Genomic DNA, 24642 nt, shown 5'->3' with positions numbered 1-24642 from the left:
GGCTTTATACGATGATGGACAGATAATCAACAGTAACGTAATGAACCACGTCACCAAAGAGCGCGTGTGTTGAATGGCTGCTGCTGTAGAGTTCAGATGTGTGGATTCTGACATTGAGTCTGTTCTAAAAGATATCGACAGAGCATTGATTTTAAAAGAGGAACAGAGAAACGCGAGCAAGGCATTTGTTGATCGGAAAGATGTTTTTGCCGTCCTTCCTATTCGGCAAAAGTTGGTCGCAACTGAAATGGGTAACGTTATCACGGCGATGCAACTCAGCGTGCACGACGAGATGGATATAATTAGCGGTCGTTGCCAGCTTCTTTTCGGAAGCCCGGAATCGTGGTTGCTGAATAAGTGAGGGACATGCTAGGCTCCAATATTTTCAAGCAAACGTAATGGGTATTGTCGTGGATGAAGTTCACCTAACGTACAAATGGTAAGAGATAGTCTTACTCTACGACTTAGTAAATACTTCATGTTGTGATATAAACGAAATGTTGTAAACATAATAGGTGTTGATGTACATTCGCTAACTCAGTATAATCACAATGTTAGTGTCATTGTTGCGAAATAACTAGCAGTTCGGTCAGGTTGTAAAAGACGTAACGTACGTCACACACTCCGTTGCTCTGATTGGTCGTAGGTCTATCCAATTGAGTGCAGAGGCATTTTTCGGTTGAGACACGCCTCATAATTATAGCTCAATGGAGCGGTATCAGACTCAAATTCTGACTAGAATTGAGTATGACAACGTCAGGCTATATCGGCCGATCACGAAGACAACAAATCGGTCCAGGTATTGGCTGGAAAAATCCCGGAGCATCCCTACTATTTACTTTATTAAATAAAGTTGCGCTAAATCTACCATGCACAATGTATATTTACTTTTTTTTAAAGTATAAAGAAGGAAATCCAGTAAGCGGTTGGATGTCCTTGTGTCAGACCGTTAATATGTGTGGGTTTCATACAAGGCTCTTAACAGTGACCTTGAAGCAAGAACAGTTTGTAAAGAGCATCCAGAGTCACGATCAGACTTTTACTGCATACTCTTTACTTTCTTTAAGTCAATAAAGTCTTAGAAGCTAAGTCTGCGCAGCTCAATGCTTCTATTAGTTTGAATGACTTTGTTTACCATTACACATCTCAAGCTGTTGGGAAGATGCTCTTGGGAATTTGTTTAGATGCACCCGATATTCCCAAATAAATCAATTCTCATTAAAGGATTTGGCCCCTAAATCGCCTAATGCTAATATGAAAACATGTTCATGCACGCTCTGCCAGCTCATAGATATGACAAACATGTTTTTTTTAGAATAAGCAAGTGATGATTTCGCATTGTTGTCTCTTGTAGAAATTTGTTTCCCTGCGGAGACTCTATGGTGTGCATTATAGATGATAGAGAGGATGTGTGGAAGTTTGCCCCCAACCTCATCACAGTGAAGAAATACATCTACTTCCAAGGCACAGGGGACATCAATGCCCCGCCGGGCTCACGGGAGGCTCAGATGGCCAGAAAACCTGCAGGTAATGTTTATTACTGTAATAAATGTTAACTCAGCTTACTGGAAACGATTATATATATCAGCCATGCTACAAAACAGCCTAGCTGTCCGCTGTTTACATATGCCTCTACCCTTTAAGACATTATTCTAACTAAAACAAAGTTTGTTTAGGGAAGTCATGTCACAAGGCGGCCATGTATGCAATGCCTCTGGGTAGATATTTCAGTCATGCAAGACTAAAGTCCTATCTATTTAAATGTGTAAATTGGTTTGACCCCGTCCAGCGTCCCCCCCAGCCCACATAAATGAACTCTTTCACTGTTTTTACACCCACAAGGCAACAATCTGCACTTGCTTTAATTTTAATAAAGACAATATAAATACTCAGCAATAACATGTTTAGTTACTTTTTATTATTTAATATAATATTTGAAGAGTTTGGTTCCAAAACGCCATAAATCCATTTTGACAAATTTCGGTAAAAACATGTTTTCTATACCAAGAAAGTGACAAGATGAAAACCACTATTTTCTGTTAAAACTTTCACATAGCATCTTAAGGTTATAAAAACATAAAAAAATTCAAATCCATAACTTGATTTTCAAAGATTTATTATAAAAACAAATTCTTTTTTCCACAAAATGCAATAAATCCAAGACAGTTTTTTTTTTCAAAATGCTAGAAATCTATTCAATCAATGTATAAATGTGCATTCATCTTTGCCATTTTATATTCATTTAGTTGAACAGTTGTATACACTGATTAAAAAAATAAACATTACTTTGTCATATTAAGAACACTGTCATTGCTGCGGTTATACTTGACGTTGTCGCTTAGCATTTTTCACAGCGATCAGCTGTAAAATGTTTTGGTCCTGCTCGATTTTCGTTGACTTTGAGTAAAATAATGGAAAGTTTTTCATAAGATCCTCTGGGGTCAATGTGTTAGCATGATGCTGTCGGGAGAACAAGCACCCGTCTCCCGAGTGCCTCTCACGGAAATTATTAGATGTTGATGGCTTACGTTTCTTTCCCGTCACAGAAAAACATCACAGGTTTATCAATGCAATTAAAGTATTATTTTGTTTTGTTTGTTGATCACAAAGTAGATGAGGAAAACTAGGACTCCGTGGCCACCATTGTTTGTTTACATTGCGTGAAATGGTGCACTGTAATTTCTGGAGCGGATTTATTGCGTTCTGTAAAAAAGGAGGAGTGGCGTTTATCGCATTTTGGGAAAAAAGGGAGAAAAGATGACAGAATAACAAGGCTGATATTAGATTTTGCGTAAAATTAAGAATTTACTTTTAACTACTGACCTGATATAATACTGATTTTGGCAGTAACTCATTTTTTTAAAAAAATGGCGTTTATTGCGTTTTGGAACCAAACTCTTCATTTATTCAGCATTTGCGTACACACAAAAAACAAACAGTCAATACATTACCCTGGATTAACACACAGGTTGATGCAGCTGCTCCTCTGATGTAATTTCCTGCTTGGTGCATCCTATTTGTCCCCACAATCTCTACATGAGACTTCTTTGGAGTGTTTCTTGTCTCATTGGTATATTAGACAAATGTTGCTTAGATCCTAAGCTTTGCTGAAAGAGGCGATTAGATTTCTTTCAAATTGCAAAACTTTTTGTGAAAGAAAAGGTAGTTCAGTGTGCAGGGTTTAATAAGAAGTATCAGTGGGCTTTTAATAAAGGTGCATGTGTGTGTGACCTCTCTCTGTAAACTCAGAATTAATCTGCTTATCAGAGGAGAGGAGCCAGAAAACACGCTGCCAGTCTGAGGTCAGCGTGCCAACCAGCGGCGGGATCTATTAAACCGATTTACAAACTAAAGAAAGGATAAAATACTCCGGTCTGTTAAAGGAACATTCCACTTTTTTTGAAAATATGCTAATTTTCCAGCTCCTCTATAGTACACGATGTAACTACAGAAGAGTCAAGTTTTAAATAGGAAAAATATTGAAACTCTTTGGTTATTTTTTAGCACAATGCTAATGGTCTAATCCGATTCAATGGATTGTGCTAAGCTATGCTAAAATTGCTAGCACCAGACGCGGAGATCAGCTGAATGGATTCCAAAAATGGTAAGAATCAAATGTTTAACTCTAGGGGAGCTGGAAAATTAGCATACTTTAAAAAAAAAGTGGAATGTCCCTTTAAGAGTGGTCATTAAAATAAGTCCCTCCTTTCTGAAAACACAAAGAAAAATTGTCAGTGCAAAATGATGTGTAGTTGTGTAGTTGCACATCATGGGTAGAATAGATAAAGCTGGGTCAACTTAAAGTTGTTAAATACTAATTTAATGGTAAGTTATGTCTAAGCATTATTTCTGTTATCATGCTGTAGGTAGCCAGGCTGGACGGCCTGCAGAGAACCTGGAGTCTTCTAGTACATCAGGACAGGAGGAACAGAGAAACGGGCTCAGGAAATCCAGCAAGGATCGAAAAGCTGGGCACGAGGAGTCGTCGTCGTCCTCTGCCAGCGCCACTCAGGGAGCTTCAGCCAATGAGAGGACTCACCCCACTGGGGAACAGCCCAATGAGAGCTCAGATAATACTGACAAGTATAATGTGAAAGGAGAGGGGGATGCCAGCTCAGGTGTGACTGAGATGCCAAATACCGCTCCTGACAGCACCTCCAATGACCTGGAGTTTGACCTCTCAAGTGACAGTGACAACGAAGAGGATAAAACGGGATTATCGGACAGTGATGGTGAAAGACGGACGTTAGAGGCTGGGAAACGCAAACAAGCAAAATTAGATTCTCAATGCAAAGAGGATGATGGAGACGGGGGTAAACAAAAGACAGAACTGGGAGATCTTCCAGGCACCGATCTGGAAGGTCTTGGCGATTTAGGCAATGGCTGTTCTGATAAGAAGGAGGTGGAAACAGAGTCACAAAACAGTGAGCAGTCAGGTGTCACCATGGGGGAGGAGTCTTTAGACCACAGCATGGAGGATGAGGATGATGAGGAAGAGGAAGACACAGACCAGGACGACCACCTCATTTATCTCGAGGGGGTATTGGTTCGCATCCACACGGAGTATTACTCGCGCTACGAGGCCTTACCTAAAAAAGAGAGTTCGGAAATGCCAGATATCCGGAAAATCGCCCCTGAGCTGAAGAGTCGCACGCTGGCGGGCACCACAATCGCTTTCAGTGGCCTGTATCCATCCAATTATCCAATGGAGCGCACGCGAGAGTGGTACCATGCCAAGGCGCTGGGTGCCAAGGTTGGCAAGACCCTGGTTGTCGATGCCAAAGACCCAAACCGAACCACCCATCTCATTGCAGCACGTTTAGGTGAGTTGTACATGCCTTTAATGCATTCATTGTCACATGTATTTGTCATAAATACCCTTTATTTTCTTTGGTGTAAAATCTCATAAGTATTTCTTCACTAGGTGCATCTTTTTAAAGGGGACTTTTTACAAGACTTTTTTAAGATGTCAAATAAATCTATGGTGTCCCCAGAGTATGTACAGTATGTGAAGTTTTAGCTCAAATTTATAATAACAAGTTAAAATTGCCACTTTGTAGGTGTGAGCAAAAAGTTCTTTTAAAATGCAAATGAGCTGATATCTGTACTAAATGGAAGTGCAGTTTAAAGGGCCGGTTTTATCCCCTTCTGACATCACAAGGGGAGACACATTTCAGTGACCTATTTTTTCACATGCTTGCAGAGGATGGTTTACCAAATCTAAGTTACTGGGTTGATCTTCTAGGTTAATAGAAGCACTGGGACCCAATTATAGCACTTAAACATGGAAAAAGTCAGATTTTCATGATATGTCCGCTTTAAAGAAGGGTTACTTATTTTACTACATGGAAAAATGTTGGATTATTTTTAATGGGTGTGTCTTAAGCAGAATTGTTGAGGTCATGTCGATGGATTATATTGATTGAATATCCTCTTATTCTGTCTCTGAGCTTTTTAACACTGTTGTTTCATTAAAACACATTTAAACAGCACAGTTCCCAACACAGTTCAGGATGTCAGACTATAATGTATCACATTCATAAATGGATTACTGATGCAAGACCTTTCAGTTTCAACTGTTGCTGGAAAAAAGAAGGGTGTTGCTGTCTATTAACACATGGGTCTGAGTGTTTTTAAATTGGTATTTCTCATATTTGTCTCTTGCAGAAAAAGCATGAATTTCACAAGTGGCCTCATTTTCATAATTTGGAACATTTTTGTGTGAATCCCATATACATTTCCATGTGGAACTTATCGGATAACATGTGAAAAAACATGACATTTGTGTATTTATTTTTGTGAGGGGTGGTATAGGTAATTTTTTAACTCTATTGACTAGTTACTGATCTTTTTGGGTTTGTGGCTTTTTGCATATTATTTGTAAATTTGATTATTATTTCCTCTGAAGGCTTCGATTGGTTATTTTTCAGGGGCTGTCTTTGACTCTGATTGGTGACTCCCAGCCCTAATTATATACATTAGAGTAGTGAATTATACACTGAGTGAAGAGTGCAGATGAACTTTGTCTACACAAGTGATGGCTGTAGTAAAACCATTATTGCTTCATGTTTGTTCTGGGTCACTTTAAGCAGTTAATGAAGCTCTCAGATGTTTTAACATAACTTTGCAAGTCTTGTCTTTTTGCCAAAATCGCGTTCATAAGCGTGGAAGATCGTCTTAGTGCAAAAGTCTTAGGCCACCACCACCACCATCTTTTTTATTAAGATTCAAACAGAAAATACAGGAAATATATACAAAAAATAAAAATAATAATTTTTAGGACTAAATGTCTTCTTTAGGCATCGTCAGTGTTTAGTGTGACCTCTCTTGGCACTAAACACATCTTGAGTAGGGCTCCAGACTGCCACCAAAATTTGAGAGTGTGCCACTGAATTTTACATCCAGTCACACATGTGCGACCAGTAAATTTGACCTTTTTTGTGATGTGACGCTGAATTTGAAACAGTACATTGTACTTTCTGCATCTATCATCAAATTATTTATTAGTGGAAATTTGTAGAAATGTGGTTATTTGGTTAGCATGTTGTATTTACGGTGTGTGCTCCTAAATTTTCTGGTTGTGCCTCTAAAATTGTCAGTTGGGGGCCACTGTGCTCCTAGTGAAAAAAGTTAGTCTGGAGCCCTGTTGAGCGTTTTTGAGCTTAATGAAGTAAAAAGACTAATTTTTTAAAATTAGAAATTAGGATTTAATTTTATTTAGGTTTAAGAGATCCTGCAGTTTACTGCTATTGCTCAAGTGGAAGGGGAGTTTTTTTGACGCATCAGTTTACATTTTTATACAGTTTTTAATACTACATATACATTTCCTGTATTTTCTGGATGTATTCTATTAAAGAGACTGAGAAACAATTATAAATGATATAACATTGCAAAAACAACAAATCTAATTCCGGCATGGTGGCCTAAGACTTTTGCACAGTACTGTACAGGATCTTTACGGCATGTGTGTGAATGCACGCACGGATTCCGGAAAATCACTAACCATGTGAATGAACCAAAATCAAACGATTCCTGAACAAATCCCAGATGCATTTATATGAATTTTCTGTAATCTTTGTGTGAAAAGGGCTTTACACTCCATAATATAAGGGCTGTGTTGGTGGCAGTATTTTACCAACGAGATTAATTTTTTATAGGCCCCCAATTTCTTTTTTCACCAGTGGGTGCTTGTCACAACGTCAAGCAATGCTTAGGTTACTTGGCAACAACAGACGCTCTGGAGTGCCGCCCAAACGCTTTGAAAAATGTAGGAAAGAGGCACGTTCATGTTTTGCACATGGTTTTAGATGCGAAATATGAAGCAAATGTATACCAATTGTGGATATGTGTTGGGCAATTTCAGTGGGTGTTCGAGCCCCGGAGCACCCAAGGGATCTGCGCCTATAATGTGCGTGTTTTTGTTATAGCACTTTAAGTTCAAGTGAGGAACCTTTTTGGTTTATAACGTTTCCAGCCACGCTGAAAACGCACTCTGATGGTTGCGCAGATGAGAATGAGTTTCTACCTCTTGCAAATAGAGCATTAACTCTGATTCTGCTGGCTGTTTGCGTTCACATCTTGCTTGGCGAGAGTGTACTGAAAATTTTTATAGTTTGTGACGTGCACACCATCACGGTCGCACTTTACCACAGTGGTGGTGCGGTGCTTATGACAACTGCCACAGCCCTACATAATATGATAAATATTAAAATTCTGAAGTTCAAATTTGCTTTTTATTTTAGTTATTTTGAAAAGTTTTAAATAAAGGCATGGTTCTCCCAAAAAATTTAAATTAGGGGTGAACTGAATGTTCGACAACAAAAACTATTCGGACAAAAACTAGCAAAAAAAAAACTATCTTTCTCTGACATTATACACTGTTTCCACACTGCTGACCTGTTTGTTGTGTTTTTAAAGTTTAAATTTGATCTTTTCACTTATTTGCCCAAACACCGAAAATGCTTTTTTTTTGGCTGAATACTTTTGTTTGGTGCATCCTTATGATTTAGTCAACCTTGTGCCATCCCAGACTCCTTTACTTGTAACTACAAGTTGGCTGCTACAGTAAAATTTTCTTTATTCTAAAACATTTCCATTGCTAATAATTTTATTAAAATGTAAAGATGGAAACTAACTATTGTTATTAGTGATGCACCGATGTATCGGCGGCCGACACATATCGATATTTATTGGCTGATTTTTGATAAATTTGAAACCATCGGCAATAGCACGAGAAAGGCTGATACCGATTGTTTATTAATTAACTGCATAAAGAAATCCATTATATGTACACTTTAAAAACAAACGGTGCTATATAGCACCAAAAGTGGTTCTTTGCTTGTAGTCATGGAGGAACCGTTTTTGTTGCCGTGTAGCACCGGTGAGGCGCCTGTGTGGAACCATATAGTGCTATGTAGAACCATATTTGGTGCTCTAGTGGTGCTGTGTGGCCCCTGTGTGGTTCTGCACAGGTGCTTCACTGGTGCTTCACCGGTGCTATATGGCACTAAAAACGGTTCTTCTATGATTACGATCCAAAGCAACAGTTTTGGTTCTATATAGCACCTTTGTTTTTTTAGAGTGTAATGTAAAAAATGAGTTAATGTTGTTAATAAAAGAAATGCTGAATAGCAAAAACCACATTTGAAGGTTGTCATGCTGTCTTATTATATTCGTTTTAGCTTAATTTATGCCTCTCTTATTATGTTGGTCAGTTGAATGTTAATTAGATACAATCCGTGTTCAGTAAAAATAATTTGATGCAGAAATAAACTAGCTAATAGACCAACTGTATAGTATTGTATACATGTGTTTAATATCGGCATCGGAATCGCCCAGAAGTTGTCTGTTTAAATCAGTATCGGCCCAAAAAAAATCCTATCGGTGCATCCCTAATTGTTAAAATGCTTTGCTGAGTAGTTTATGGTCAGTCAATTATAAACATAATTAATTAAATAATTTATAACTATTTAAATGTGTTTATCAGATATATCAGATATATAGTGTTGTCATTGATGATTTATCATTTAATTGTTCCTCTGAGCTGGTGTTGGATCAGAACTTCTGCTGGTGACACGAATCAAACCCGTTTGCCACTCGAAATCCATTATGCAAACAACTATCCACCGCAGCCCAGTGTCGATCATGCAAATAAATTAAAATGAGTCTATTGTTTCACCGGGTTCATCTTAACACCATCCGCCTCCAAAGAAGCCCACGTGCACTTACACACAGACTTGGACAATGAAGTGAAAACCTAATTACAGTCGAGTGTTGTCTAATTGGCCACCATTAAGCGCTACAAACATTTCCACAATCCAATGTCACCACACTGTCATTTTAACTGTTGTTAGCGTTCCTCTGTTCCTGAGCCAGCACTATTTCCCATCTCCTTCAAACACCAATCACAGGAGCAGTTTTAAATGGGAGAGGAGCCACAGGAAGAGTGTAGGATGAAAGTGAATTGACAAAGCCGGAAAGCTGAAAGTCTTCTCTGTCTTTGTGTTGTGTATTCTTCACAGATCTCAGCGTCTGCTGCCAGTTTATTTGTCTGTAATTGCATCGCTTTGGTTTCCGATGTCTCGCTTATGTAGATGCAGCTTCACACATGAACAGTTCAGGTGTACTGTGAAAGTTGTGATTTATTTATGGGCTCACAATATTATCTTTGATGGTTCTAGCCTGGAAGAACCCCTCCCTTCAGCGCCCTTGAACGCACAGCCAAGATAAAGATATTGAAACAACACAAATAAATAATTATTTCAAACAAACAAGCACTTTAAACAAAAATTTCACTGAATTCTAAACACCAAAGACTAAACCTTCCCAAAACCTGACTTTTCTTACATAATTTGATGGAAAGTCATCAATTACACCATCATAGGAAGAAAATCTGCCCATGGGAATTACAGGGTTAATTTTTATGATTGCAGAGCCATTGAAGTGTTCTTTTTAAGGGCCTGTAAATGTGCCCTTAAACTACTATTATAAACATAATTGGGTTTGGCAAGATGAGAAATTCAAAAATCTTTTTAATAAACTTGTTTTAAAAGCAAGCATCAGATTTATTTCAATGCACATCGTGTATTTATGTTAATTGTATGCAATAAAAATTAAATTCGCACCATTTTTATGAAAGTTAAGACTGAGTGGACATAAAAAAAGGTAAAATGGTGTAATCGCCAGTTGCCCCAAAGAATCAGAAATATATAAATATTTTATCCACCTTGATGGCATGTAGGGATGGGACGGTTAGAAAATTTCATATCATGATTATAGTGACCCAAGTTATCACGGTTATCAATATTATCATGGTTTTCTTAAATTGAGATGGAAATGTTAAAAAAGAACTGATACACACACTGAAAACATTTTAACAAGTTTAATTTTTGAAAATCAGCAAACAACAAATACAATTAGCAGCTATATGCACTTTTTTAAGCATAAACATTAAATCAGGGGTGTCCAGCCTTTTTTGTGTGGCAATCTACTTTTAAAATGATAAAGCCGCTACCTGCTAAAAACATTTTTTAACAAAACACTGTTACATTTTTTAATAACACTTTAAATGTGTGTTAGGAGGACTATTTCTACGTTGAATTTAAGGCTGTCACCATTACATCATTCTTTTTGAGGAGTTAAAAAAAATCATTGAGTACATGCTGAGTACTCCTTATAGCGGAGATGCGGTTTTGATGAAATAAACTAGAAAATGACAACATTATCAGAAGCATCTCTCTCTTGTTCGGTTGGTCAATCGATCGCGTGCACATACACCGTACGCGTGGATCAACTCCTGCATGTATGTGCATTCAAATTTCGGAAGTTAGACGACTTAGCTGCAGCGGGCAGGCATAAGATTGATAAAAACACACTTGAGAAGAAATGCGCAGCAACTTGTTTCTAAGACCATAATCCCAATTTGGTGCTTTGTTTTCTGAAGCTCGTGGAGGCGTGGAGCAGCATACACAGTTATTAACTTATGTGCGATCTACCGGCATTGCATGTGCGATCGACTGGTCATATTGGACACCCCTGCATTAAATGAACATTAACATGGATCCTTGAGAGGTATGAACCTGTTTTAATGAACAGTACCTTAAATAAGAACATCAAATGCACACATAAGCAATGCATTAAAACACAGTGCACCTGTTACTGCCTTACGCCACGCCTTCTCGTGCAAACACCAATGTTGCACGCGTGCGTGCGTCAAGCTGATTCTGGCTGGACAGGATTTACCGCGACTTTTCAAAATCACGGTAATCAAACACGGTTGTAATGATAATTACATTTTAAACGATAATAATAACCGCCAGGACATTTTATCATGGTTAATCGTGAAACCGGTAATCGTCCCATCCCTAATGGCATGTAAGCATAATCATCAAAAAAAAGTTTAAATATTATTTTATTAGTTATTTCTAAATGTAAATTTTTATGTGTTTTTGTAATATTTGTCCTGACATATGCTGAAAACTACTGAGCCCCTAAGGTGACATTGGAGTAAGAAAATCTAAAGTTTAGTTTCATGTCCTCACGTGAAACTTTCATGTGCTCATGCGAAACCTTGATGTGTGGAATTTTTTTAAAGTTTAGTTTCGCGTGCTCACGTGAAAGCAAAAGTTTCACGTCAGCATGCGAAACTAAACGCTGTAGTTTCACGTGAGCACACGATAGAAAACAGCTTTGTTTTCTAAATAATATTTGACAAATGATGTAAAAATGTAGGTAAAAATCATATTACACTAAACTAAATGATTATATTTTATTCCAAATTTTTTTATGAATATATTTATTTTCCATAAAAAAACGAGTTACACCAACTGACACAGACCGGTTACACCACATTGACATTTTTGCAATTTTCCCCCAAATATTCTCAAAATCAATTAAAACCAGATATTTTAGACTTGGTCCTCAAAAAGAGAATGTATGCAAGTAATCTGCAAATTTATTTTGAAATTTTAACACTTTTACATTTAATTAAACCATGTGGACACAAAATAATTAACGTCACGTCATTTACCCAATTTTGTATTTTCTGTTTAAATATTCCTTTATCCAAATGTAAATGTCATTACATATCAATCTTTGAAAGTTAACCAAATCAATAACATGAGTGCTATATTTGATAGTTCAAAATATGCATATGAAGAGTTGCGTTGCAAAGCGAGATAAATCCTTTTTTTTTTTTACATTTTTGTCAAAACATGTTTATTATTATGTTATCATGTTATTATTTTGTTTTATGGTGCTACTTAGCTGTATTTTTTTAAGTTATGAAGGTTTTAAATTAAAACAAACCAACTGCAGTTGCATTGAAATTAATTGGAATGCACAACCAAAAAACGCGATTTCTGAACAATTAAAAAAACGGTGGTTATCTCGTTTTGCAACGAAACTCTTCATATTATACTTAAAGGGATACTTCACCGATTTAGCATTCAGCTTTGTATCTGTAGAAACCCGGCAGTATTACTGAATGACCATGTTTCCCTCCATCATTTCCCCCTGAGAGGAGAGATATCTGCATTTTGGTTCTGCAAAAAAGTCCTCCGATGATGCAAAAATCGTCATATTACATCATCGGAGGACTTTTTTGCAGAACCAAAATGCAGATATCTCTCCTCTCAGGGGGAAATGAGGGAGGGAAACATGGTCATTCAGTAATACTGCCGGGTTTCTACAGATACAAAGCTGAATGCTAAATCGGTGAAGTATCCCTTTAAGGTAGCTTCACACGGTGCGTCAGCATTGACGCTTTGAATGGGTGACGCCATGGGTTACCGAACTAGGATTTGTTGCTGCAAGAGGTTGAACATTTCTCAACTTTTCAAGGGCCGAACACACCACCTCTGGTTTCTGGACGGTAGGCGGCAAGCTCCTAGTCCCAAACAGGTTAAAGCGTCCATAACGCACACTGTTTCTGCGTATCTGATGTTAATCTGGAGTACCTATTGAGTAGGGGTGGCACGGTTCATGAAAAAAATCCGAACCGTTCGGTTCGCTTGTCTCGGTTCGGAGCGCGTGTGTGCCGTACGGTTCAACGGTTCATGGCATGCGCAATGTAGCCTCATGCCCTGTATGTGACCCCAGATAGCGTGTTTCCCTTTCGCGAATAGCGCGAAAGAAGAGGTGACTGCTGCCGGTCATGTTACGTGTAGAAATGGCAAGAGGGAGAGAAATGGAAGTCGGCCCGCATTTGGAGGATGCCCCAGTGTCGTATAAGTTTGGTGTGTGGAAACATTTTTTATTTTATGTTACCTATGATGACAGCGGAAATAAAACAATAGATACAACCACACGCGACAGCCTTCTCTCCGACCATTTATCTAATCTGAGGTAATGAACGCTGTTTTACGTCTTTTCGTATTCAGCGCTATTTTTAGCCTTTCGTTGATAAAACGAAAGCGGCTGATTTCCGCGTAGTTTCATTTTGCTAGCGTGTGAAAGTTGCGCGATCTTATTTCATAAACTGCCCCTTAAAGTAATCAGGACAGAAGTAGTCAAAAGTGGACAAAAGAGACCTATTTAAATATAACAGGTATAAACGTTATGTTTCTCTCTCATCCACATATACTCTCTGCAGTATTTAAGCAGCCTCTCAGTAATAAATCTTATAGCTACACTGAAGTAGGCATTTTGATAAATGCAAGTTATCTTTGTGTGCTAAAAAGGCACATAAGTTCATGTAGATGGCAATACACATTCTCTTTTTTGCCAAATAAATGAAAAGCATGTTGAAATCATCAATGTCTTCCCTCTTGCTGTATCAAAATCTCACCTGGCTTTTCTCAGAGATGGTCCCAATAATGTGCTTAAAGTCAAATTCAGTTTGTGCATGATTACATGATATAACTTTTTTAATACTGTATCCTAAATTATGGATAATTAATACATTAATAAGATAATACATTTCTGGAGTGTTAAAAATTAAAAGAAAAAAAAACAACAAGAACCGTACTGAACCGAGAACCGTGACCATAGAACCGTGATACAAACCGAACCGAGGGTTTTGTGAACCGTGCCACCCCTACTATTGAGTAATATTACATCATTCATATCTCGTAAGAGTCTTTAGATTTATAAAAGACAGGTTAGCTCTACCAATTCTTTCCGACAAACCTTACAATAAACATTGCACTGGCACTAAAATATGTTATGATATGTCAGTACAGGTGTTTTTAAATTAAGGCAGCTCAAACTTGCATTTTAATCTGGGACTAGGATAAAATCTGTCCGGGAAACTACCACTAGATGGGTTTTTTACAAGCAGAGTGTCACGTGTGCAAGATCTACACGTACAGTAATGTCATAATTTGTTGCTTATATTTGGGATTACGTATTTCTACCCTCTAATCTCAAGTATTAAACTTTTAATCCGAAAATGTCCGACCTAAGCCCATATTAGTAAATTTTGAACATGAAGATTTGACATAGCCAGAAACTTTCAAGTAGAAAGTTGATGCTTTTGTTTTAATGTATATGCGTCTCTCAGGCACAGAGAAAGTGCGTCAAGCTCTGGGCTGTAAACATCTTCATGTGGTGAATCCTGATTGGCTGTGGAGCTGCCTGGAACGCTGGGAGCGAGTGGAAGAACAACTCTTTCCTCTCAGAGAGGACTATAACAAATCACACAGGTATTTTTATCACACTCGCTCACATTTGTATGCCCTTTTTATTTTTACGCATCCGATTCAGTGTTAAACAGTAAAGTTTTGCTGCATCAGTGTTTTCTGTGTAGTTCATCAAAACTTTTAGTGCGTATCGTAGCACTTTAGGATTGAAAATGTTCAACACTACAGTAATGTCTAAACATAAACCTTCGGATTGTGCTGATCCTACAGTATTACATTTCAATAAGAAAGCATATTTGCAGACAATCACCCAAAAATTTAAAATTGTGCCATCATTTATTCCAATTTCCTCATGTTAAACTGTCTGTGACGCATAAAAGGAGAACCTCTATTTCCATTTAAAATCATCAACCATAACATAGCTGATAAAGGAGACCAATCCAATGCAGAGTCCAACGTTTATCTCTGGGTAAAAGAATTCAATACTTGCTAAAGCAAAATAAAAATGACAAGTTAAATATTTAAATGTATTTTTTTAACAACCTTTCATTCAGGAGCAGCAGTCCTGGCACATTTCCAGACATCCAGGGTTCTGTCCCGAGGCCTCTGTTCCAGCCCCTTCCCGTCCAGCACAAGTCGCCGCCAGCGCCAGAGATGCGAACCTACGACCCTGTCACTGGCAAACTGATTCGCAGGGGACCGCAGGCCTCTCGCCCTCCCTCTTATCTTCACTCGCATGGATCCTCTATGTCAGCACAGGGAGATCCGTCCACGCTCAGGTACGCTCATTATCCTGCCGCCTTATAATGGATGTGTGTGTATTAAAACTTCGCACAGGCATTGAATTTCAAAGAAACCAATTTCTTTACTTAGACTCTTACAGGTCTGATATAAATCAATCACATAATTTCCAATCATAAATCAGTCCCAATCTGTCAAACACCTTCTTTCATATTACAGGGACCATTTCCTGCACTTCGTTTCCATTTTCGCAGAGTTTCTTTTCTGAAAACAGTCGTAAATTGGTTCTTTGTGGCCGCTTTCCTCCTTTCCTTACTGTTGAGACCTTAGACACTCTCCTGAAGGCAGGGGGAGGGGCGGGGCTGTGTTTCCTACCCTCCACCGCCACTTTCAGAGTGTGCTTGTAGCAGCTAGGAGGCTGCTCAGGTTGCAGCAACAGTAAAATTTGTCCAGTTAAAAGTTGTTCTATCACTGAAATAGTTTTGGAGACAATATTTAAAGGTAAAAAAAACTACATGGTGTTGCTTTAAAAAAAAAAACACATGCGCAACACTCTACCTGCTCCCGTGAGGAAACCGCTATTAAATGTGTGCACGAGAGAGAGCATGCACGAGCCTCTTCTCTTCGCTCTGTTCACAAGCTGGCATGGCTCAAACATTGAGATTCGTGACTTGTGCCAGGGCTAGCATTGCTAATCATTGCTTACATCAACTTTTACTAGCAGTGATTTTAAATGGATTTCTCCAAATAGCTTAACAAACTTTACCTGTCGAGTAGAAACTTTGCGATTGAGGCATCAGTGGGAAGCCCAACCTGTGCTTTTAGCACACACCAGCGTGTAAAATATTCTCGCAAAAACACTCCGGTCTTGTTTTTTTCTTCGGAGGCCTTTCTCTTCTTGTCATGCAATTTGTAGACACTTTTTCTCTTGCGAACCTCAGACATTTTGAAAAAACACAGTGTGAACGCAAGCTTCAATGAATGGCTGAAGTCGTAGTCCACCACACATATACACCTCAAAGTGCGCATGTGCAGAAAGCCTGGGGACGAGAACGTACGACGGCCTTTCGTAGACATATCATCAGAATGATTGACAACTGGAATGACCAATAGTCTTGATGATCCACCCGAAAATCTTTTGCTATACCTTAAAAATACATTAGAAAATTAAGATTTATTTCTTTTAAGGCATAATCATTGTAGTTTCATTCTTACCTTGAAATGTAACGGTTGCTTTTCTGAAATTGAACCCGAAATATTAAACCTTGATGACGTATGCGGTCGACCAACGCGACATCCGGAGAACGCACCTGAAATCCTGTTCGGGACGTGTCCGGCGGAACTGGTATGAATGGCCACCCTACTCTGTACCGCGCCCAGGTGCAGTTTGGTTAATCGTGCCACACGGCCGGGTTGCAGAGGTGGGCTGGTGCGTGGTTCACTTGGTCTCAGCGGATGGCTATGGTGTGAGCGCAGTCGCGCCTAAGCGGGATTCAAAGGAGACATCAGTTGCACGACTACTCACCTTCAGCTGCCTCCGTAAAAACCTTTTGATGTGTGGAGCAGGGTTATGTGAATGTCCAAGCTGCACACGAAAACTAAGCAATATGATGACATGTGAGAGGGCTGTCTGTCATCGTGCAACAAACGACTCTGAATAAAAAACGCAGACTTAACATTACGATGGGTTTCAGTGTTAAAAGAGGTTACTTCCCGTTTTCTTCAAAACAATCACATCTTTATGACGAAAGCGCGCCCGGGCTCAGATCGATAAAAGTAGAGGGTGTACATCTGGGGGAGTAGGGAGGAGTGACAATCACACTGGAGCATGGTTTGGTTTGGATAATATGAGTGCGCCCTAAAATGTGTTTATGAGCTACCCAGGCCTCCAGTTTCCCAACACATAACATCTGTCATCAGAATAATAAGTTGTTTATGTTTGTACTGTACCATAACTATAAAAACGCCTTAAGGATCTATGTTATAAGGTTGCAGCAGGTTTAATACAGAGAAGTTTCAAAACTTGTTTCGATAACAGCAAGAGAAATCATGCCCTGACATTAAAACGTTTTCATTAGCGTGGAGACCTCCTATACACCTCTCGCGCAGTCATTTTTTGGTCCCCCATTAGAAAAGGCCTATGGGAAATGTGCCCGGTCAGCGAGATTTTCCCCGATGCTGTTCAGGGCTCTATAGCCCGTGTGCTGTGCTTGCTTTATTTTTCCGTCTTGTATTAAATTTCTCATGGAGTCTATTTCACATTCATCTCAAAATCAAAGGGAAATAAAGCATTAGGCTTTGACAGCTCTGAGGTTGAGAAACACAAATTATTAGCCAATTTTGCCATTGGCCAATACTTTGACGAGTAAAATATAAGCAAGACTGTAAATGATGATTGAATAAGATGAAGTAGTATGCCTTCAGCAGCACCAAAATGTGCCGACGAGAGAAATCTTTATGAAAAGATGCAAGTTGAGACAAAAACTTGAGATGAATAGTGCACAACATGTCTACCAGTGTTCCTATCTGGTTATTTATGAGCATTCAGTGCTGTTCAGAGACGAAGAGACGAAGTGGAGAATTGTTTCAGATGACCTAAAACAAATCAGTAGCATGTTAAGAAACAAGCTATTAGCATAGTAATGATAGTCATGTGGTCCTAATGGTATCTCTCTTATTATTACCAACATGCTCTGGATTATAGTTGAAATCATTAACTGTTGAAATAGGGAGCTCTTCTCACTTTATCAGGATGCACCTTACTTCAGACTTTTTCCATTTGGCTTACTCCTACCTTCCCATAATACCTACTGGTCTGTTTTAAATCACGGCAACTTTATAATTGTTCGCCCTAATATGTGATGGTATAACCACAGCGCTCCAGATGGGTACAAGCGAGAGGCGCCTGGAAGCTGAGCTGATATTTCATAATGAGCTCTCACCACTGTTTTTAGCTCGTTCTGTGTCTGCGGCAAGGCCTGATGTGTTCGAGTGAATAGCTCGGACTGCATGGAGCCCAGTTGCGACATGTCACATGTACGGTCACATCGAGTGCTCTTGTGTTGCTGATGAGATGATGTACTGGTCTCCTGGCAACAGAGCTTGTTGAACGGTTCAAAAACAGAGAATGAGAGGCCACGAGCGTCCGTGCAAAATCACCCATGTTCATTTTTTGTTGCTAGGTAGCAAAAGAGGAGAGGACTGTATGTGCCGCTACGTTCGAATACATGTTTTTACAAGAGCCATCTTAAAAAAATAGCTAATTTGAGAGAGAGCTGTTCAGAGATTGTCCACGCTGTCATGAAATGTCATGAAACTGTGACTACAAAGGCTTAAAAAAGTTATAGAAGGACGTTATTTAAGCTGTGACTTTACATAAAGAGTAGTTTAGTTTTGACATACTTGGACTTTTAAATGCTTATTTAGTAGTCCTGGGAAATTGATTGATCAACACAAAGCTGGACTGCTTTTCATTTTCACAACACAAAGGCTTTCTATTGCAAACAGTACAATGAGATTCAGTTATTCAGCGTTTTACTGTGTTTGATAGTGCATTTAATGTTAAAGATTGGAGACATGGCCCTGATCCAAGATCAGTTCTTTTAATTGTCCTGATATTGTGAAGGTTGGAACTTCACTAGACGCGTGACTAGACTTGCTTTCCGAGAATAAATGGAAAAATGTCAGTAGAGTATTGTAAAATGTTGAGGTATATGAAAGTTTCATAATAGTCTTGTACTGTCTATAGTTAAATGAATGGGCTTGTACGTTGAATAGTTTGCACGTAATTTCAGAAATATGTGGAGCCTTGTCTGAAAAGTTTTATATAGACCTTGAAGTTGAACTTTAATATGAAGTTTTAGATTTGAATTCAGGGAAGCAAATTTGCTCCTGCAAAATATTTATTTTCATATTTGAACTGATTATTACATTTAATGTAGGTGAATTTATACCCAGTAGATGTAAATATTGGGCTCGAAATGAACTTTTTAGTAGGTAGCACTGGTGCTCCCAAATTGAAGTTAGGAGCACCAGCAAAAATTTAGGAGCATCCATTGAAAATTATAGGAGCAACACAACTTTATCTTGAGGATTTAAAGCTTGAACAATCATACTTAATCTTAAATTATTTGTCATACACTTGACTTGGCCTTATGCACGTATGCTTAAAACTTATAGATGGGGCCCTATAAAAACATTTAATGTTACTTTAATTTATTTTAAAGAGCCAGTAATATGCAAATTTTAAAAGTCTTATCACTGTTTATAAGTCCCAGACAACAGGTTTAGATGCATGCAAGGTCAAAGAACACTGTAATTTTCTCAAAATATAAATTTTAAATGACCCCATTTCTTAGAGATCCCCAAACGATTCGTGTGAAGCCGTCCAATGACTTAGTCTGCCTAAACCCCACCTTTCAGTAGCCAACTCTGCTCTGATTGGTCAACTGACAGAGTCTCCCCACAGATCAGTGGCAAAGACCAACAATAGTGCAACATGTATTGACCTAGTGCTAACATGATTTACTGAGAAGACATTATCGACATCAATACATATCATTCATCATTAATCCAAGCAATAAAAATGACGATAAAAACTAACATTTTACACTCATTTTAGCATTTATGTAAGCTAAACGGGTCATAGCAAAAACGTAAGTGAGCATGCGTTAGCTGCTTGCTAACGTGACTCTCTGACAGTATATTAAGAGTTTAAACAAAGACATCATTCATCATTAATCCAAGCAATAAAAATGACGATAGAAACTAACATTTTACACTTATTTAAGCATTTATGTATGCTTACTATGTAAGCTATTAAGAATTTAAAAAACAACATACACATCATTCATCATTAGTCCGGGTTAAGTATGCAGCTATAATCGTACTTACAGGTTGTGGTTAGGAGACGCATGTTGTTCCAAATAAAGTGGGACCTGAACCATTTTTCATTGCCAAACTTCTAGTAAATCCCTCCGTGAAAAAGTAATTTTACCCACTGATTCCTCACAGCCAAACGTCTAGTAAATCCCTCCGTGAAAAAGTAATTTGAACTACTGATTCTTCACAGCCAAACGTCTAGTAAATCCCTCCGTGAAAAAGTAATTTGAACCACTGATTCTTCACAGCCAAACGTCTAGTAAATCCCTTCGTGAAAAAGTAATTTTAACCACTGATTCTTCATAGCTAAACGTTTAGTATATCCCTCCTTGAAAAAGTAATTTTAACCACAGATTCTTCATATATCTTCATCCATTGGTAGTGAAAACAACACAAACTGAAAACACAGCGTGATATGATGTTTACACACTAACTAGCTGTGGCTGGTCATAGTTTTTGTTTCTCCCGGGCAAGGATTATTATGCAAAGTGTTGGTATTACGTGGATAAAACAGGCAGGAGATTCAATCGTTTCAGCCATTTAGAGTCGACTCCCTACTTTAGAAGCCAATAACTTTATTAATAGTGCACTTTTTGGTTCAACTACTTTGCACATTGTTTACATTGATGGACAGCTACATGACACACTGGAATACAGGTTGTTTTCTTTAATGGTAAATTATATTTCACTTAAATAGCATGTTTAATAAACTGAATTCATAAAATGTTATTTATCTTTTCTTAAATAATCAAATAAAAATAAAACAAATACAGTTTCATCAAAACATTGCCTGTTTTTGTCAAAGTGCTGCATAACAAAACTTTTTTTAAATTAAAAATGAAAGTACAAATATTTTGAATCATTTTGTGTCATAAATCATTCCTTTTTTATTATTTTAAAAGTAGATTTTGCTATACAGTAGTAATATATTTCTGTCAACTTTATTACATTTAACAGACTTCTATTCTATTGGGTTGTCAGTGTGTATTTGACAATGAAACAATGAAATCCACCTGAAGTCTGACAGCAGCTCTAAATATGGACTTTTATATGTATTTGAATATGAATTTGTGTCTTTGGATGCTAAAAACAGCGCACAACTGAGTCATCTTTATAAAGTTTCAATAGTCTCTATGAGAAGTACGTGTCGCATCACAACACAATTTGCACTCGCACAAATGCTCCCAAATATATTTTGAGGTTGCTCCAATATAATTTCAGTAGCATATGCAAGCAAAATGGTTACAATTTGAGGCCTGTAAATATCTAAGATATTACGTGAAAGTTTTCAAATAACTTAAGTAATGAGATTTTAGTCTGCACTGATCTTACCAGTCTTTTTTTGCGATATGTATACATGCACAGAGTCATCACACCTCCACCATTTGTTAGGCAGAGCTCTCAGAATCTGTCTCTGGTTTGTTTAACTCCAGCCTTACTTTGTGTCTCCACTGTGAGTTCAGAGTTGATTTGCTTGGCAGACCAGTCTGGAACTTACCCACAATCCTCTTGAGTCAGGCTCTGTTTCTACAGAAACCATTGAGCTGCCCACAGTTCTAGAATGCAGTTGCGAGAGGTGAATTTAAAAATGTCCAAAATCTCATTATAGCCTCATTATGAGGGTGCATGTACGTAGTCATGGTTATGTTGTTACAAAGTGACAGGCTAATAAGCAGGTCATAGTCTAATCGGGACCCACCTTTTCCCTGTATTCCACCATTAGCCCCATATGTTACACCACATTTCAGGTGCTATGTAAGTATGCAAAAATAATATTTTGTTGATTATTTTGTCATCTTATTGTTTAGAAGCACTTTGTAAAGCATTCTTGCCTCCTTTGATAAGACGCTACTGCTAGAATGATTGCACACTTTAATCAAAGCGTACAACTGAAGTACCTGGATGCTGTGTATTGCAAAGGTCAAGGACACATGCATGTGAATTGACAGATGCAACCTGCAGCAAGTGGTTTGCGTTCCATTAGTATTCTCAACCTTTAAAGGTGTTGCAGCGGTTTATCGCTCTAGATTGCCTAGTGATTACTTCAGATCGAGCCAACATGTTCACAAGTATCCATATCAGTTGAATCCAGCTAATCTTTGTATTGCATATCTAAATTTCACAGGAGTGTGGAAGTAGTGTTTGAATTTCAAGTAGGTTGGGAGGATATTCCTTACAAAATGCCTTTTGAGGGATGATAGATAGAGCATGATGCTGGCAACGCCAAGGTCATAGTTTGGTTGCGCTATAATACACTGAAATGTGCACAATGTAGCTTGTAAATCACATGTGAAAGTTAAATGCTTATTGGTTTTGGCGTAAAGGTGTAAAACCACCGTTTTTATTGCTAATGTTACATTAAACATTAATGTTCATTGGGTTGGCATGACCCAGTCAATGTTTTTGTGCCCCTGATCAAAGTCGTTTAATATTGTACCAGCTTGATACTTGTACTTGTATTTTCCTAGTTCACACTATAATTTTCTTATGGTTTTTAAAATAAATCCAGTGTATGATTGATTGATAACTAGCTCTGAATAGGAAAGTATTACCTAAATCTAAGCTGTTTCCTTCAGCATCTTTTTTTTTTTTTGCAAATCAACTAACTACAGTATGTACTAAATGGTAATATGTACTAAGCGTGAATAACAGAAATTGAAGGTAAAATAGGTTTTTCTTATTGGAGTACCAGCAATATTACATTAAACCCTGAAAAATAATCGGAAAAAAATACTTTATTGTCCTGAATATAAGAAGCCCCTGATTATAGGATGATGTGTACCTTTTGAAAAAAACTATTGTATTTACAAGATACTCAATACTTTTCTTAATCCAAAGGGACCAATTTGGTTTCCCACATTCTTTAATACTTTTCATATGACATACAGTACCATATACACAGATCAGCCATAACATTATGACCATGCACCCAATATTGTGTGGGTCCTCCTTTTGCCACCAAAACAGCCCTAACCCATCAAGGCATGGACTCCACTCAACCTATCCACCTTTTTCAAAAAGTTTCTTTAACTTTTGTTAACAAAGATCTTATTTTTTTGCAATAATCCAAAGTCTATGGGAAAAATGAATGGGGTTTTTTGCAAGAGAACCAGTGTCCCGCTAACTTCCCAGTTGGCCTACAAAAAAACGTCATCCCTGCGGCACTTTATTCTGTACCTTATTAATAATAATAAAATAATAATAATAATTTGTTACATTTATATAGTGCTTTTCTCAGTACTCAAAGCGCTTTACATATGAATGGGGGAATCTCCTCAACCACCACCAATGTGCAGCATCCACCTGGATGATGCGACGGCAGCCATATTGCACCAGACCGCCCACCACACACCAGCTTATTAGTGGAGAGGAGACAGACTGATATAGCCAATTAGTATGAGGGATGATTATTGTTGTCACACTATCTTTTTGGAATTGAAGAGGTGGTAATTGTGCTGTTTATTTATGCTGTTGAATGCTTTATTTTGATTGGCTGAGAAATGTTCTATGGGTATGCATTATTTTTTGATAAATGCACACCTGACCTGTCAGATGTCCTAAAATTACCACCAGAGCAATATCTGTGGTAACCATGGTATAAGCGGAATAACTGAATATAAATTATTTTAAAATAACGCACACCCGCAGTTAGAGAGAGACCTCACCCTCATGTGAGAGATCTTACCATCGCCATTGAAGAGACCTCACGCGAGAGACCTCACATGAGAGACCTGCTGCAGCATTTAGTTAAAAGCTAAAGTGAATGGCAAATTTCTGCTTATTTTTATATTCCAAAAACAATATAAACTGAAAAAACATGTATACTGTGAAATATATCGTTACCGTGAAATAAAATGTCTTAAGCCCTATTCGGACGGGATTAGTTTTACAGGGGGACCTCTGAGAAAATTGGCTTCTCAGAGGTCCTCTGTGTTTTTAATCCCGTTGGAATCGGCCATGTCTGTGTTTTCCTCTGAGGACTTCCGTAAGAATTCCAGAGCAATTTACCTACTGTTTTTCACTGAACTCAGATGTCCTCTGAGAAATTTAATCCCGTCCGAATGCAAATGTCTGTGTTTGCCCGCAATATCTTTTGAAAACGCGGTTAATTTCGTGTTTTGGCCAACGTGATCTGCCGTAAGGTCTTACTAATGCGCGTATATTGTATTTCCTGAGTCCCATTCATTCAGATATGAATGTTTTTCGCATTCAGCAAAATAAAATAATTAAATCAAGATGAGCTGAATATCATACACTGTAAAGACTAAACACTGTAATATCAGTAACGTTATAAGAAACTCCGTTCAAAGTTGTTCAACTCCGGAATGGTAATGTTAATTAATAAAGATAATAAATTGTTATTTATCATTATTTCTTCATTTCGTTGGGTTTATTATAAGCAGACAGTTATATAAAACATGTAGGCTAACTTTAGTAGGAT

The 24642-nt window shown here is 38.0% G+C and overlaps 1 protein-coding gene across 2 annotated transcripts in view; it reads left to right on the top strand.

Moving 5' to 3' along the window:
• The window catches only part of ctdp1 (CTD (carboxy-terminal domain, RNA polymerase II, polypeptide A) phosphatase, subunit 1), a 112575-nt gene that overhangs the window by 13694 nt on the left and 74239 nt on the right, over positions 1–24642 (top strand). For both annotated transcript variants that reach the window (XM_055220634.2, XM_055220633.2), the window contains exons 7-10: positions 1355–1527; positions 3867–4823; positions 14501–14642; positions 15134–15358. In XM_055220634.2, the coding sequence (XP_055076609.2) occupies positions 1355–1527; positions 3867–4823; positions 14501–14642; positions 15134–15358 (1497 nt within the window). The remainder of the gene's footprint in view (positions 1–1354; positions 1528–3866; positions 4824–14500; positions 14643–15133; positions 15359–24642) is intronic.

The sequence above is a fragment of the Misgurnus anguillicaudatus genome, chromosome 20 (genome assembly GCF_027580225.2).
Source record: "Misgurnus anguillicaudatus chromosome 20, ASM2758022v2, whole genome shotgun sequence".
Classification (NCBI taxonomy): Eukaryota; Metazoa; Chordata; class Actinopteri; order Cypriniformes; family Cobitidae; genus Misgurnus; species Misgurnus anguillicaudatus.
This window is presented reverse-complemented; position numbering and strand designations above follow the sequence as displayed.